Source organism: Notolabrus celidotus, chromosome 8, assembly GCF_009762535.1.
Source record: "Notolabrus celidotus isolate fNotCel1 chromosome 8, fNotCel1.pri, whole genome shotgun sequence".
NCBI classification, from domain to species: Eukaryota; Metazoa; Chordata; class Actinopteri; order Labriformes; family Labridae; genus Notolabrus; species Notolabrus celidotus.
Genome location: NC_048279.1, coordinates 9557284 through 9572755, shown reverse-complemented (window position 1 = coordinate 9572755; position 15472 = coordinate 9557284). Strand labels below are relative to the sequence as shown.

The following is a 15472-nucleotide window of genomic DNA, read 5'->3' as shown; positions in this document are numbered from 1 at the left end:
AAACGTGAAGATTCACTGACAAATAAAAGCAAAATTTCAATAACCTTACAGTAATATCTTAGAGCCATTGGCTATCATTCAGCTATTGATGCCTCTTGGAACAATCGCCAATTTTCAGGCACTTCTATGCATCCAGCAGATAGCGATAAACAACTCCCAGCCAAGACCTTCTTTTCTGATCACTTCATTGTTAAAAATCCATTAGCAACTTAAGAAGCGACCATGTCTTGAAGCAAATTCACAACTCTAGATGTCTGCAAAGCAAATGCTGTCATTTCTTGGATCATTACATCCCCAACAGGAGGATATAAAGAACTCACCTGTTTCTGGTGAGTCTCACTCTACTGTTAATAGTAAGTTAGACTGGGACTTCACTCTGGCTTACTTCAGTGGTATGAACCTGAAAAAGGAACAGATTTTATTGTAATTAAGGGGTCTTAAGTTTGCTGAAGCAATAATAGTACTTTTTTTATGTTGCACTTTTCAATACATGTTACCAAGTGCTTCACAATGGGCAATAAAAAAAACAGAATGTAAAGCAAAATGAAGCAATAAAAAACTTAAAAGCATACAGACTTGTAAAACAGACCCAAAAAATCTAAATTATAATTTGATAAAATCACACAATACAATTTTTCCTATAAAAATCTGTCTGAAGTAACAAAATAAAACACGGAACTGACTCTGCAAGTCTGATCTCCTCCGGCAGGCTGTCCCACAGTGAAGGAGCTCAGACTAAAAAAGCCCTGTCCCCTTTGGTTTTCAGTGGGGATCTTGGAACAGTTAGCCAGAAGATCTCAGACTGCCTCCCTCTCCAACGATATAGATAGGGGCAAGTCCATGTTTTGCTTTAAAAGTTAATAAAGTAATCTTAAAATGAATCCTAAAATCAACACGCAGGATTAACTTTGACTGAGACATGTGTACAGAGAATTACAATAATCAAGATAGGAGGATATAAAAGCATGTATGAGTTTCTGAAGATCTTTAGCCGACATTAAGGACTTTACTTTTGATATATTTCTGAGCTGATAAAAACAAAACTGGACAACTTTTTTCTCCTAAAACACAAATTCTGCTCAAAAATTACACCAAGGTTTTTGGCTGAGGGCTTAACATGTCAATTCACCCAGACAGTTATGAAGATGTTTGATTGGTCTGAAATGATGTTTCTGTCAGCCAACATCATGATGCTGATTAGTAAAAAATGAAAAGTCAAGCTTTGTGAGGTCTTTAAACAAAAGAGGAAGAAGACAACTTTTAAAATGTTGTTTGCTTAATGGAGACTGGATCCATCATTTCTTATGCATTCTAGGAAGTCAGGAAATCTAAACACTGATTGTCTTTAGTTAAGCAGCATCAAGCAGATTTGTGTCAGTGTAAATGTTTGATCTTGAACAGATTGTTTGAAGAGATTGTTTGAGAGAAATAAAGCCTAGATGTCATGATGGTGGATTTCATTCCACCTGCTTTTGCGTTTTTTTTCTTGAAAACACCAAAACCTGCTGATATGAGATTGTTCAGTACTTAGTTTATGTTACCTCAAACGTACACCATCTTGGTGCAAAAACTATAAATGGAGATCACCTTACTGTCTAGACCTGCATTCACATGCTCCTTGAATTGTCCTTATTTTTACAAGTCCATTTTCTGACTTTGCTATGCTCACAAGCTTCAAGTTTTAGAGTTAAAACAACACAGACACTACTACAATGATGTGTTAGATGTTACAGATAAGATGTAACAAGTAGATAAATGAAATATACAACATTTTCTCCTTCTCTGAGTTGTTGTCTTAACTTAAATGAAAGTTATCCTGAATAACTTCAGATGAAAATCTTTTTTTCTTAGATTTTTAACAACATCTGAAAGCAGGGAGACTCATTAAAGGGTTTTATTTTTTTTAAAGAAGAGAACTTCAAAATAAACAACCAATAGAAATAAACCATCCAGAAACTAGAATGAAAAATTCTTTGTCATTTGTTTTTTTTAGAATCAGTCTGTGAGAGGATGGAGACTGGAGGGGAGAGTAATAGGTGCAGAGGCGGGTGGTGTGTTACAAGGTGATCAGATGGAGGGGGGAAAGATAGAAAGTGAGGATGCATGACAGCTGACGAGAGATGTGGGTAGAAAAGCTTTCTGCTCGCTCTGACAATGATGGATGACTTTTCTACGGGGCTCCGCTCTCTTAAAGATGCAACCTGCATAACCCACTTCATGACAGAAGGGGGCATTGATTATGTGTGAATATTGGGGGTTACTTTTACTTCCTCAAAATATCAAATGCCCCAACAAGGTTCCGCTGCTTTACGTTGGGGTCTTGTCTCACCATGAGAGGGATTCTATTTTGTTCAACAATCTGTTCACTACATATTTTACCAATTACTTAGCTACCAACCAAAGACAAGAACAAGTTGACACAAAATATTGATTTAAGAAAGTTTTTTTTTACAGCTTTGATGAAGTCCTTCTGATTCCGGTTAGTAGTGCCTCCACGGAAATGGATTCTAATCAGCCTCCTTGCGGGAAGATTCAACGTTAAACTTAAAATTTCTTTTTACGGTCAAGTTCAAACATTATTCTGCTCATTTGGGGTCCAGTAGCTCCTCAGGCTACTCTTCAATCTGTGCTCTCTAACTGTCATTATTTCCCCACTTTCAAGACCAGCCTGAGATGACACTAGCGTTTTTACCACAGTGTCAACAGGCTGAGGGGAAATGTGTGTAATCAGCTTGTCCTCGGCAGTGCTTTGACTGATGAGAATGAATCACTGTTATTTTTTGGGGTTTTGACCAATCAGAATCAAGTATTTCACACAGCCGAGTAGAACAACCCAAATTCCCCCAAAAGATGGGACGCTGTGTAAATTGTCGATACAAATAGAAGGTAGGTAGTAAGGACTGCAGGCAGACCAGACCCCTTGTGCAAAATGTGGTTTGGCATTGTCTTACTGAAATATGTAAGTCTCAGGATGAGGGGATGTGGGACACAAGTGCAGACCACGGGGGATCTTAAAGTAAATACCCAAAATAAAAAAGGCTAACACCAAGAGACTCCAAAACCTAAACAAAGCTGTACAACGATAAGGGAAAAACTGAAACACCACTGCCGAGCAACTGACAGGAAACCAAGAGGGAGATCCAGGAAAACCACTTGAAAAAACTCAATGGCTACTACAGTTGCCTTAGAAGAGAATGACAAGACTGGAGTAAAGAGTAGACTCATTGAACTTCAACTAAACTATTTTCTTACTGAGACATGAACAGAGAGGACAAATTATCAGAGAGATTTTGTGGTGCTTAGGCAAGCTACTCAACGTAGAGAACACAGAAGAGCTCCTCTCACTACCTCAGACCTTGAGCTAATGAGTCAGCACAGGGCACTGGAGTCCAAGAGTATATATAAACTTCCCACACCTGCTCCAAATCAGGGGCAATCAGGCACACACACCTGACTCTGCTCTGGGATGATTCCTTCACTAAAATCAATGGCTGTTTTCGAAACGGCCTGCTATATACTACCTACTAATGTAGTAGGCAGTAGGTACTGCCTACTACACACTGCGTTTGAATTTGGTATGTAGTATGACTATTCTGTTCGATCTGTGCTGCAGTACGCTGGGCCAGACGTCACTGAGTTTTTGGTTTTGGAATGTAGAAGTAAACGCTGAAGCTGATAGAGAAACTGCCTCTTTAGCATCCACTTATGATTTAAAACCCTAAAAACTGAGTTGCCCTGTCAAAAAAAGAAGAGGAAATGAAAAGAGGAATGAGCGTTGTGCATTGTGGGAAACAGTACGCGAGGCAGACTGGTCTGATGCATACTGTGACATTTTCCTGAATCAGTAGACATCCGGGGAGTTTTGGCATACTGCAGATTTTGCTCTTGTTCCCTTACTACATACTACATACTGAATTTTAGCCAAATCAAAATATACTGCTAGTATAGTAGGCGGTTTCAAAAACAGCCAATGAGTCACATGTAAGGTGGTCCCTGAAAAGTTATTGTCTGGATGGCAGCTTATTTTGCTCCAAAACCTGTATTTCTTGTTCAGCATTAATGAAGCCTTAACAGATTTGGAAGCTACTCTTACCATGAACGCTTATACAACCCCATACCATTACAGATGCTGTTTTTTTTTTAACTGTGAGCTGATAACAAACCGGGTGGTCCCTCTGCTCTTTAGAGTGTGGGATGTAGCATCCTTGATTTCCTCAGGACAGTTTTCCGCCTCCCCTTAGTCCATCTTTAATGGGCTCAGGTCCAGGGAAGTCACTGGCATTTCTGGATCATGTTTATATACGGCTTCCTCTTTGCATGGTACCGTTTTTAATCTGCATGTTTGGATGCAAGAAGATCTGTGTTCATAAACAGAAGGTTTTGGAAGGGATTTTGAGCCCATGCAGTGACTTCCACTACAGAGTCATATCTGTTTTAAATGCTATGCCACCTGAGGGACCAAAGATCACAGCCTCACAGAGTGGTGAACCTCATCCCATCTTTACTTCTGAAGATTTGGCCTCTCTGGAGTGTCCATTTTTTACTCACTCATGTTACTCTTGTTACTAATCTGTTACAAATAAACTCCATGTGTTCTTTTTTTCAGTGTTACACAACTTGTTCACTGTTTTGTTGGCCAATATAGTTATATTTTTAGTTTTTTAAACATTATACATTGGTGTGAAGATCAATAAAGACTTTTTCTTGAAGCAAAAGCCATCCAACTAGAATTCCTAGTTGAATATGACGGACAACCATCTGATGATTAAGGAATGCTTTTTTTACATGCAGAATATGCAAGCTCAAAAGTTTTTGAAAAAATAACCAAAAGTGTCCTTGTAAAAACTGTTAATAGGCTCAACAAATAGCAAAAAAAAATTGATTAGTGAGCTGCACAGGAGTCTGAAGCGTATTTTTTAACCCTAAACAACACCAGGCTATTTATCTCCCTTTACTTCTTTTATTAATGCTAAGCTTGGCTAATTGTCTACTCCTGCTCAAAAACGTAACACAACAACTTTAAAGTGGTATTGATTTTAAACCAGTGTTTTTCCACTAGTTTCTTAAACAGTGTTAATTTTGAGAGTATGTTACACACATCTTTGGTGTTTGTTACTGCAGCTTCATCCAGGCCTTCACTTTGAGTCATAACTTGTGTTTTCTGGCTTTGGAAAGTGCTTGGATGGCAAAAAGCAGAAAAACATTAACTGCTAGTTTCAAAATGTCCTTCAGCTGGTTTAGAGAAAAAAAACAGAGTCTGGATCCAGTTTGTCTGCAGGCTTTGTTTCAACCTTGTTTGGAGTGAAACACTTTTCTCTCTTTGTTTCGTGCCATATCGCAATTTAGCTGACTCCAAACTCAAACATGCTGCAGAATCCTGCAGAGGCTTCCAGTCTTTTTGACCAAGGTTTAGATTTGTGTCTGTTGTGTATACATCTCTGAAGTCCTCTCATGATGATTTATTTAGTTTACAGTAAAACATGAAGGTACATTGACTTGAAGGAGGCTAACTTTTCCCATCTTTGCCCTCTCTGACCTGCAGGAACCGTCATGACTCCGAACTACATCAGTAACAGCTCTGCAGACGTGTCTCTGTGGTGTAACTGTGAGGGCAATGGAAACCATTGGCAGGACTGTCTGAGGGTGCAGCGCATGTTCACACACAACAGCTGCCTGCGTGAGTCTGCATGTCTCTCCTGTTCTTCTCTGTTCATGCAGTGTTTCATCTGTGCACTGCTGGTTAAAGAAGACATTTGATTTGTTGTCTAGTCTCAAACTACATTGATTCAGTGATGATGTTTCAGTCAATATCAGGTTATTTCTCATTTTTTGGTTTGCAAAACATTTTTCAATCTTTGTTTTTTTGTTGTGATGTTTCCGTGCCCTGTCTGCTGCGTCAGACTGGATGAAAAATGTGGGGAAAGTTAGGGGCAGTTACAGTCACATCTTAAAAACAAACCAAAAAAATGTCACCAACAATTTCTAACATTTATATTAATTTTATAAATTCAGTTTTTATTTATTTATCTAAGGACCAGAATCAAGAAAACAGAGTAAACATCAAAGATTCTCTGAGGGACAATTCAAAGAGAATAAATAAAAAACCTCATCATCGTGATGTCTGCTGGATCCGTCAGGGTGGCCGATCTCCTGCAGCGGCGCTCACAGCATGAACTGAACTCTGCCTCTTTATGTGTCAGATACTCGCCTCAGCCTCAGCATGCAGAACCATCTTACAGTCTGGATCTGCAGCTTTAGGCTTCTGCAGGGCTCCAGACGTGCGAGAAGAGGGGCCTGAGGGTAGAGCCCTGCAGCTGTCACTCAATCACAGCAGCTGTCAATAAGCCTGTCGATACACACTGAGCCTGTATGTCCAAACACTAAAGCCAGGATCGATGCGTCAATGCACTTCCCATAAAGCCCGGTGATTTATCAACCTGTCGACAGCTCCAACAATAAAGCTGCCACATAGATATGTAGGTTCACGCCCACTGAGATGCAGCATGCAGGCTGGCCGAGAAAACACACACACGTGCACACACATGCACACACAGAGGTAGTGATGAGGCTGTGTCTCCATGCAGGTAACTCTATCAGTTGGATGGGAAGCCCCGGCTCCCTGCCTGCAGACATCACCCCCCCTCCGGCTCCCAGACCCTCCCCGCTGGTTCAGGAGGACGAGCTGCTGAGCAACAACCACCTGCCTGAGCACAACAACATTGTGAGTACACTGCAGCAGTCACACTTTCAATTACCTTTGAGACTTTGATCCCCGGGCCTTTTCTATTAGCTTTGGTTAGAGCTCATCTTGTCACTGTCACACACTCTGTTCTTTATTATTCTATTTGTTTCATCTCCATTGCTCAGCCTTTTATCATCTCGTTTATCATCTTTGCTCTTTTCTAGTTTGTTTTTTTAGAAGCTCAAAACACATTTTCCTTTTGATTGTGTCAGCATAAGAGTGGAAGCCCTGTGCAGACATGTAAACGCAACTACACACCAAGTGTAGGTAGAGGGATAGTTCATTATTTCAGGAGTCTGTATGATCTAAAACAAATGGGTTCTTTGACAAAGTCCGAACGTGCACACTTACACTGACAATGGCGCGAAGGTAAGGCTTTGTTAAAATGAATTAAGTCATGTTGTAAAATTGACCCCCTCTGCAGTAGGCTTGGGTACCGAAAACTGGTTCCACTTATGAACCGGTTCTAAATTTCTTAGATTTGTGGATTGGATAAGCAACGTGCTTTTTCGTGTCCACTTTTTGGTTCCAAACAGCAACATAAATGTTTCAGGATTAAACCTCAGTAAGAATTCTGCAGTCCACAGAAAGTTTTATTTCACCTTCCAGGACCTGCTGCATCCGTGTAACATTACGTCACGTGTGACGCAGCATGTCAACAAAGTCACAAGTAGAGGCTCATGGTAGCAACAAACATTCCAAAGTTTGGCTAAGCTTCACTAAAAATAATACAGACACAGCACAAGGGAGGAAGCACGTCTATTATGACACTTACTTCAACATGGTGTTAATTTGAGGGACTGCTCTGTCTTCGATGTGTGTCTGTGGTGTCATAGTCATAAAAACGTCCCCTGCACAGCTATAGTAACGTCCCATCACACTAAGGTAGAAAACACAGCTGAGCTCACGTTTGCATTTATATAGAGCTAAACGAAGCTTGTCTACAAATATTTTCAATATGTTTTTGTTAGATATGAGTTCACAGAGCTCCCCTCCATCCTCTGTTCCTATGTGGAGTCCCTGTTGCACAGAAACTCAGTTCACTTTAGAGATGAAGGGTGAGATGAATGAGGAGGAAGTGGAGGAAAGTCTCTTTCTGTGTAGTGAAAGAGTGGTGATGGGATTACACCTCTTTGCAACCGTTTAGTCTCCAGCATTTAGGTATGCAAAATGCATTATGTATGATAATATTAGTTCATATTGTAATATTTTTTTTGTTATATTTCTATTTCATTTATTTTAATAATTATGATTTGTAAATTTCCTCATTCTATCCCAATAAGAACGAGCAACTGCATCAATAGGCAGAACCGGAAACGGAACCAGAATATCTAAAATTGAAACGGTGCCTAACCCTACTCAGCAGCCTAGCTTCCACCCTCCTTGTTTCTAAACAAAGGGGTCGAGTTGACCAGGACTCCTTGTTGACAAAAACTAGTCCCATATAAACTAAAGCTGCTCACACATTGAAGTATCACAACAGGGCCATGACAAAGTTCAGCTGTCATGTACTTACACATTAAACTCCACAATGGTGTAATATTCGTTTCCCAGTGCGTCATCTCATGTTGCATTACAGCGTTGCTCAAGTGGCACAGCAGAAGCTCCACAAACACACACTCAGACCTGCACATACACACAGCGCTGTTGCCCCCATTACGCCTCTGCTACTTCCTCTGTTGGAGGATTAGAGGAGTGACTTCAACATTACCCCTCTGTGTAAATTGCATACAAGGACTAACACGTGTGTTAATATTCCGCCTTGAACTGGCTCATGTAAGAACCCTAAAACTACCGCTGTCAGAGGTTCCCTGCAGAGTTTTTATCCTCGAGTGGTTCTGTGGAGCAGTTTGGTGTGAGAGGGTCCCTGTTGTGTTTGTCCCGTGGTTGTGTACACTCATTTCAGAGTATAAACATTAGAGCCGCAGACGTTAAAAAAAACAGCAGAGGATTTTAAATGTACTTTGAATAAACGGCAGTTTTGATGAGTATCTCTGAATGTAACAAAGAAATGTCCTCAGGATAACTTCAGCTGATTTTCACATCTGAAAGACAAAGATGTTCAAACGTAGTTACGTGTGATGATTTGTTTACTTTAAAATATTTATCATAAGCACTGCATTATTGACATTAATAGAGTTCTTAATATTTATTCACATTTCCCTGAAGGCCTCTCCTGTGAGGTGACTGCAGTCAGAATAAAACTCCTCTACAGCTGAAGAGACAACAATAAGCAGGACTGCAAACAGGAAAATCAGATCTTTGCGTGAGGAGACTTTTAATTTGAAAGGCTGAAAAGTGTCTCTTTAAAATAAAGCTTCTGTAATACCTCGGAATGATCAGATTATTGAGCTTTGTCATCCTCAGGAGAAGTTTTAGCCTCTCATCGGTGTTAGACAACACAATAGTGAGTCAGCGTTTGATTAGAAGATTAAAGGAGCAGCTGGGGGGTCGGAGTTATCTCAGCATTTTGGCAAGTCTTCAAAAGATCCCACAGAGTTTGTGAGGTCCACCAGGAGCTCTTCTCAGGATCGCAGGAGTCTTCATGATGGAAGAGATTTTATTTCAGATACAGTTTGAGTTTTCAGAACTATGAACAGACATAAGGGTTCATGTTCACACAGTCTCAGAGCCCATCAGCTCATGCTCATTGTCTCCATATCCAGAACTGGACAACATCTACCAGTTCAGCAACTGGTTCAGATTAGATAAATATATGCCCCTTGTCGAACCATGAGATTTGTCCTTGTCATGACTTGAACCTCCACTTTCAACAAGCTGCTCTCGTACCTTCACAGACTACTATCAGAGTTTCTAAGCTTGGTTTATTCGGGTGAAAGCCTCTCTCATTCATGTGCTGACTCACAACTTTGTAAACTTCTGTGTTTCTGAAGCGGTGTCCAACATTTGAAAAAACATGCTCCTCCATCAAATGTCCACAAGGCATTTGACCTCCTCGCTGCTCCAAGTCAACTCACAACTCATTTTGTTGGTTGGCTAACAAGCTTTAGTTAACGTCTTAGAGCCGGTTTCCCAAGATGCTATCAGAGATGGCATTAGTTAACCTGTGCAGTGGGGAAAGGAAGCTGTGATGTAATGATGTGCAGACTGTCCTGCGATAGTGTGCAGACTGCACTTTGAACGCAGAAATACCAGAAAAACACAACAAGGCATCAGTTTATTATCTGAATCAGAACAAAGCCCACAAGTTTTCAGGAGTGAAAGCATCCTCAGAGAAGAAAGTGTTATAAACAGGGAAATATCCCCATCTGTTGTTTCCTCCCAGCTGACTGAAGTGAACCTGTGGAGAGTTGTTGTTGTGTGTGTTTAGTGTCTGCAAACCGTCTCACCTCGAACCTGTGAGCCAGTACACCATCCACAGACAGTGAACAGCAGTCTGTAGTTTCAGACTAGTGACAGTGTTTGTTGTATAGAGTTGCTAAAGTGACCATAGATAAATGTTAGCATGCTAGTGTTCACTACAGTTAACTCACACATGCCCATTCAGATATTTACAGAGCTGTTCACAACGATGAGAGAGAGAGGACAACATCAGCAGCTGGAGAGAAACTGCTGCAGCACCTTTTCTCAGAGAGTTAGGAGTGTTTGCTTTGCCACTATAGAGCTACAACTGGCCTTAAAAAGGTGCCGGTGTCACCGCTCAAGGCAGACAATCATATTGTAGAGGGAGCAGGACTCGTCACCTAGGTAATGAAGTAAACGGATGCTTGTCAGAGGATGTTAGCAGACACAGGAGAATGAATTTGTGAGGGATCATCTGTTAGTTGCTGTGATAAAATAATAATAAACAAGCAAAGACTGACATACGATGTGCTTTTATTTTGGAAATATCACTCTTGATGTAACTCTGTCTCTGCTGTTGTAAGATTTGACTTTGCTTTTGTTTAGAAAAGAAGATACAAATAATCCATATTATCTAATCACATTACTTGTTGTATTGTAATGCAAATAGAATCAGCAACATGGTGTTCTGCTTTTGTTATGAGTCAGTTTTATTGTATCATCCCAGACTTCAGTGTAAAGAAGTCTGGGATGATATGCTAAAGAAAGTCCTGAAATAAAATAAAGAATTAAAACTCTGGAGATACACAATATGCGGATGAGGTGTTGGAAGCCTCAGTCACCTCCAGCTGAACTCAGCATCAAAACCTGATGAAGGCAGTTGCAAAATAAAAGCCTCATCACTCAGTGAAATTACTCTTTGCAGCTATTTTGATCCTTTTCACTCATTGTATTCTGTTTCCTGCTCTCATGATGACTGTGTCCTGATTCCAGACACCCAGATTCAGATCTGTTTTCACTGTTCAACACTACAGAAAGTAGGATTTTTCTCCTGACTCTCAACAAAAGCTGACCCAGACTGGAACAAAATCGATCCATCGTGGTTTGATCAGTTGTCAAAACATGTTAAGAGTATAATCAGCTCAATGTTTCTGATGTTTGTCCCAGACTCCTGATACAGACGGTGGTCTGAGGTCTGTTTGCCTCCTCTTTTTAAGTCAATTGAGGTGTTTTTTTAAATCAGACATACGTAGCATGTAATGATATCCTGGGAAAGGGTAACTGACTGAAATCATAACATGTTTCATGTTAGTTTCTTCAGATTTGACTGAGATATCTCTATGGAAAGGAGTTGGAGTTATTACTCTGATTTACATCACTCAGTGTTTTTCTTCAGGTCAATTTAATGGAGGTTAAAACTCGGTCTGGACTGATGGGATCAGTCACACACGAGCATGGTGAATACTTAATCTGTCTGCCTGCATTTAAAAAGGGCATAAGTAAACATTTGTTTTGAAGACTTGTTTCTCTGCACCTTCAGTTAAAAATAAAATCCTTCAGTGTCACGCTTTTTCTTGAAAAATTAAGTAAATTGATGAGATATTTTTATTCACATGAGAAACTGCAGTTTTTAACACTTCCGCTTGGGCCAGTGGTTGCTGTATGGAAGGACGGTGACCACACAGTCTCATTTCAGTCTGGACTGTTTGATCTGTGCAGGCTTTGGTCCATCAAATAATTGTATCAATAAGTTAAATCATTTCTTAGCAGAAGGAGTGACTGTAACCAGCTGAACTTCACCAGCAAGCTCCAAACAACATGTCCTGTGCAACATTGAAACAAAATCTGGCTTCACTTTTGTACAACAGAAGGAGATGGGACTGTGTTGTCCATCTTTATAAACAGTCATTGCTTAAGACCTCCTTTGTAGCAAGAACATTTTAGGGGAAACACATCTACAAAGATGGATTTTACAAAAGATTTTTGACTCTGGGGTGGATCTAGGTCCTTGTAAAAACTTCGGTGCCTAACAGGTTTGTGTTTTTGGGATCCGGACCAGACTTAACTTCACCCAAACAAATGTTTGAGTCGTCCTGAATGTGTCAGGTTAACGTCTCACTCCCAGGCCTCACATCGTCTGGACCATTCTGGCCTTGCAGTGCTTGAGTTCCTTCTTGGTGGCTCATGTGTATGTCTGCCAGCTCAGTAATGTGCAGACACTAACAGACAGGAGCTGAAATGTGTCGGACACACACATATGTTCAGCTCCTGGCTGTCCTTGTCCAACGCTGACCGTTAAACGTGGTCCAATCCAATCCTGGTCCTGGCTACTGTAACCTTGGCCGGACCACAATCTGCCGTGGCTGTGGCTCCCCGGCTCCCAGCATGCCTCACTGCCAGAGATAATCTGGGCCGCCAGACAAGAGGGGATTCCAGCTCTCTCTCTCCCGGCGAGCGGATTAGATGAGGTGTTCGTTGGAAGCAGTGCATCAGTCAGGCTTCATTAGTATGAATTTATTCATGCCCATATGTCTACCCCTTTCTCTACCTTCCCCAAATCCCTCTCTTCCCACCTTCTCTCCTCTCCTCACTTCCTCCATCCTTACTTTACTTCTTCTTCTCCTTTAGTGTTTACTTTGTGTTCTCACTTCATTCAGTCTTCTCCTTGTTCCCTCTCCCCCCTCCCTCCCTCCGTACCTGCTCCACACCTCTTCATCTGTCCGTCACTCAGCCTCCAGTCTTGTCTTTCTGAGGAGCTTTGGCTTGTTTCTCTAAAGTGATTTTTCCAGAATTTGAAAGGTTTCACTTCAAAAAGCTGAGGATCGGCTCAGGCAGAGGAAAGAAAAAGTGCGTCACTTAGAAACATAGATTACTGCTCTTTGTTTGAAATGTTACGTTCCCGCAAGGGATGCATAAAAAAATAGAGTGGGACAGGGTTTGAACCACGGTGCTATTGTTTGTATCATTTGATGACACTTTATTTTGTTTGGACTGAACTACATTTAGCTTATCAGTTCCAGTCAATTGGAGGACGTGGAAGTATAACATTTTGAGGGACAACAGGATTGGTTTAATGGCTTTTGCACACTGAGTCCACTTTTTTTTTCAGATCCACAATAATACACAGAAACCTTGAAGAATGAGTCTGATCCCTTTTCTTCTTTCATTTGTTGCAAAAATGTGCAGTACTAAACAAAATTGAGTCATCAAGCGAGGATGACTTGGTGGTTCTTTCACTCATTGAAAAAGAAACAGAAAACACTCTGTTAATCCACTCCAGAAAACAAGACGAGTGTAAGGAGAGTTTCACCTGCTGATGAAAGAGCTGTGGAATTACCCCCATCGTTCCAGATGTGTTTCAGGATGTCAGTGGTCCAGTTTGATACACTTTTAGTGATACTGGAACCAAACATTTGAGAAATCTCAAATTGATTCCAAAAAGCAGTTAGCAGCGTGTTTGAGGTACACACAAAGGCACAAATTAATCCAAAATGTTCAATGGAAGAAGTGCGCATAGACACCTGGATCTGTTGATATTCAAACAAGATCATGTTGTTCATGTTTTCTCAGCAGACACAGCTCACAGCATCCTCAACGAGTAGGACTGTTGCAGCAAAACGCAGAAAATCAAACCTGTTTTGACAAAATAAACAACAGACCAAAGTGTGCAAACATGACTGGCACGTGAGTTTTTATTTATTTTTAAATGCACGGTAAGGCACCTCGAAATATAAATAAGACAAAAAATATCAAATGGATGATTTAGTTACATTTCTAAATACATTTCTTAGAATTTAAATGAACGTCTTTTCTTGAATGGATCAATGTCGTAGACATTGAATGGCTGGTACTTATACAGCTGCTCCTTTGATGCACTCAAGGTTATGCCTACGTGTTTCTGTGTATCCATAAGAATAAGTTAATATTCCTATCACTAATAAGGACGCACAACTGCACCTCGTCTTTCCCAGACACACTCCATGTGGTGAATTCACCCGGAAGGATTACTAGTCACAAAACATAATGCCCTCCTAATATTCACGTCCCTGATGTTTTTCAGCTCTGTGCAGTTTGCTCTTGTTTTGCACTTGACAGTGGAGATGAACTGTAAGCAGCCCCACTCTCCACAGTCCGCTCATCCTGATAGAGCTCACATCAGTCCACGTACAGATGAAGAGCTGAAATGTGAGGGGACTCTCTCTTTTTCTCTTGTGTTTAGAAGTTAAGACTTGACAGATGTGACTCAGTGAAATGTTTTTAAAAGTTTCCTCTCTGGACCGAACCAGTGAGAGGAATTCATCCTGATACAAACACTCTCATCCAGTGTTTGTTGTGGAAGCTGTTTTAAATATAGTCTTAGTCTCATTTCTTCAGCTGGCTCTATTCCGAACATTTGGGTCTAGTTTTAGTTAAATAAAAAGTAGTTACATATTAGTTTTTACTTTTAGACAACAGAAACACCTTTACTCGTGTAATATCCAGATTCCTTCCCTTAATGAGGCCTGCACTCTCCCACAATGCAATGATGTTGTGCAGCCCCTGCTGCTCTGTAAGGAAAGGTCATTAAAAAACAGATAAAAGTGGTGATTTAGAGACATTATCTTTACTCTAAGTCAAGAATACTTTGGTCACTTTGGCTTTATTCATTTTCCATGACTTTAAATAAAGTCGTCTCTCACTGAGTCAACACTTTCAATGCAAGACTTTTACTGACCCAAGATCTTTGTGTGTACTTTTTTGACAGTAAAGTGAAGTATCCAAACTTAGTCTTGTGTTATTTTGTAGTTTGTGATCCCGTGTTTCCAGTTTAGTTATACTTCCTGTCCTTTTGTTTTTCCCTCCTTTTTTGATTAACCTGATTAGTTTCACCTGTGTCCTCTGTCCACACCAGATTATTCTGTGTATTTAGTTTATCTGTTCCCCCTGTCCTGGGTTGGAGCATTGTAAGTCTTTCTTGTGTTCATATCGTTTCTTATCCCAGTGTTTCCAGTGGGTTTTTTTCACTCAGTTTCTTGGACATTTTAGTAAGTTTTGTTTGCACCTTTTGTTCTATTATTATTAAAAAAAATGTCTGCACATGGGTCCTCCTCATTTTTTTTCCTAATGTGAAAGAAAATAAAGATTTAATAATAAAAGAACAAAAGGTACAAAGAAAACTTCATAAAATGTCCAAGAAGCTGAGTTCAGAAGAAAACACCGGAAACACTGGGATAAGGAAACACTAGGTACACATGGAAGACTTACAATGATCCAACCCAGGACAGGGGGAACAGAGAAACTAAATGCACAGAATAATTAACACAGGTGTGGGACACAGGACACAGGTGAAACTAATAAGGTTAATCAAAAAGGAGGGAAACACACAAGAGCAGGAAGTAAAACTAAACTGGAAACACAGGGATCAAGAACTACAAAATAAAACAGGAA

The 15472-nt window shown here is 40.4% G+C and overlaps 1 protein-coding gene across 1 annotated transcript in view; it reads left to right on the top strand.

Moving 5' to 3' along the window:
* LOC117817451 (GDNF family receptor alpha-4-like) overlaps window positions 1-15472 on the top strand; it is a 37685-nt gene that overhangs the window by 14499 nt on the left and 7714 nt on the right. The window contains exons 5-6 of the mRNA XM_034690175.1: window positions 5543-5677; window positions 6585-6721. Of these exons, the coding sequence (XP_034546066.1) occupies window positions 5543-5677; window positions 6585-6721 (272 nt within the window). The remainder of the gene's footprint in view (window positions 1-5542; window positions 5678-6584; window positions 6722-15472) is intronic.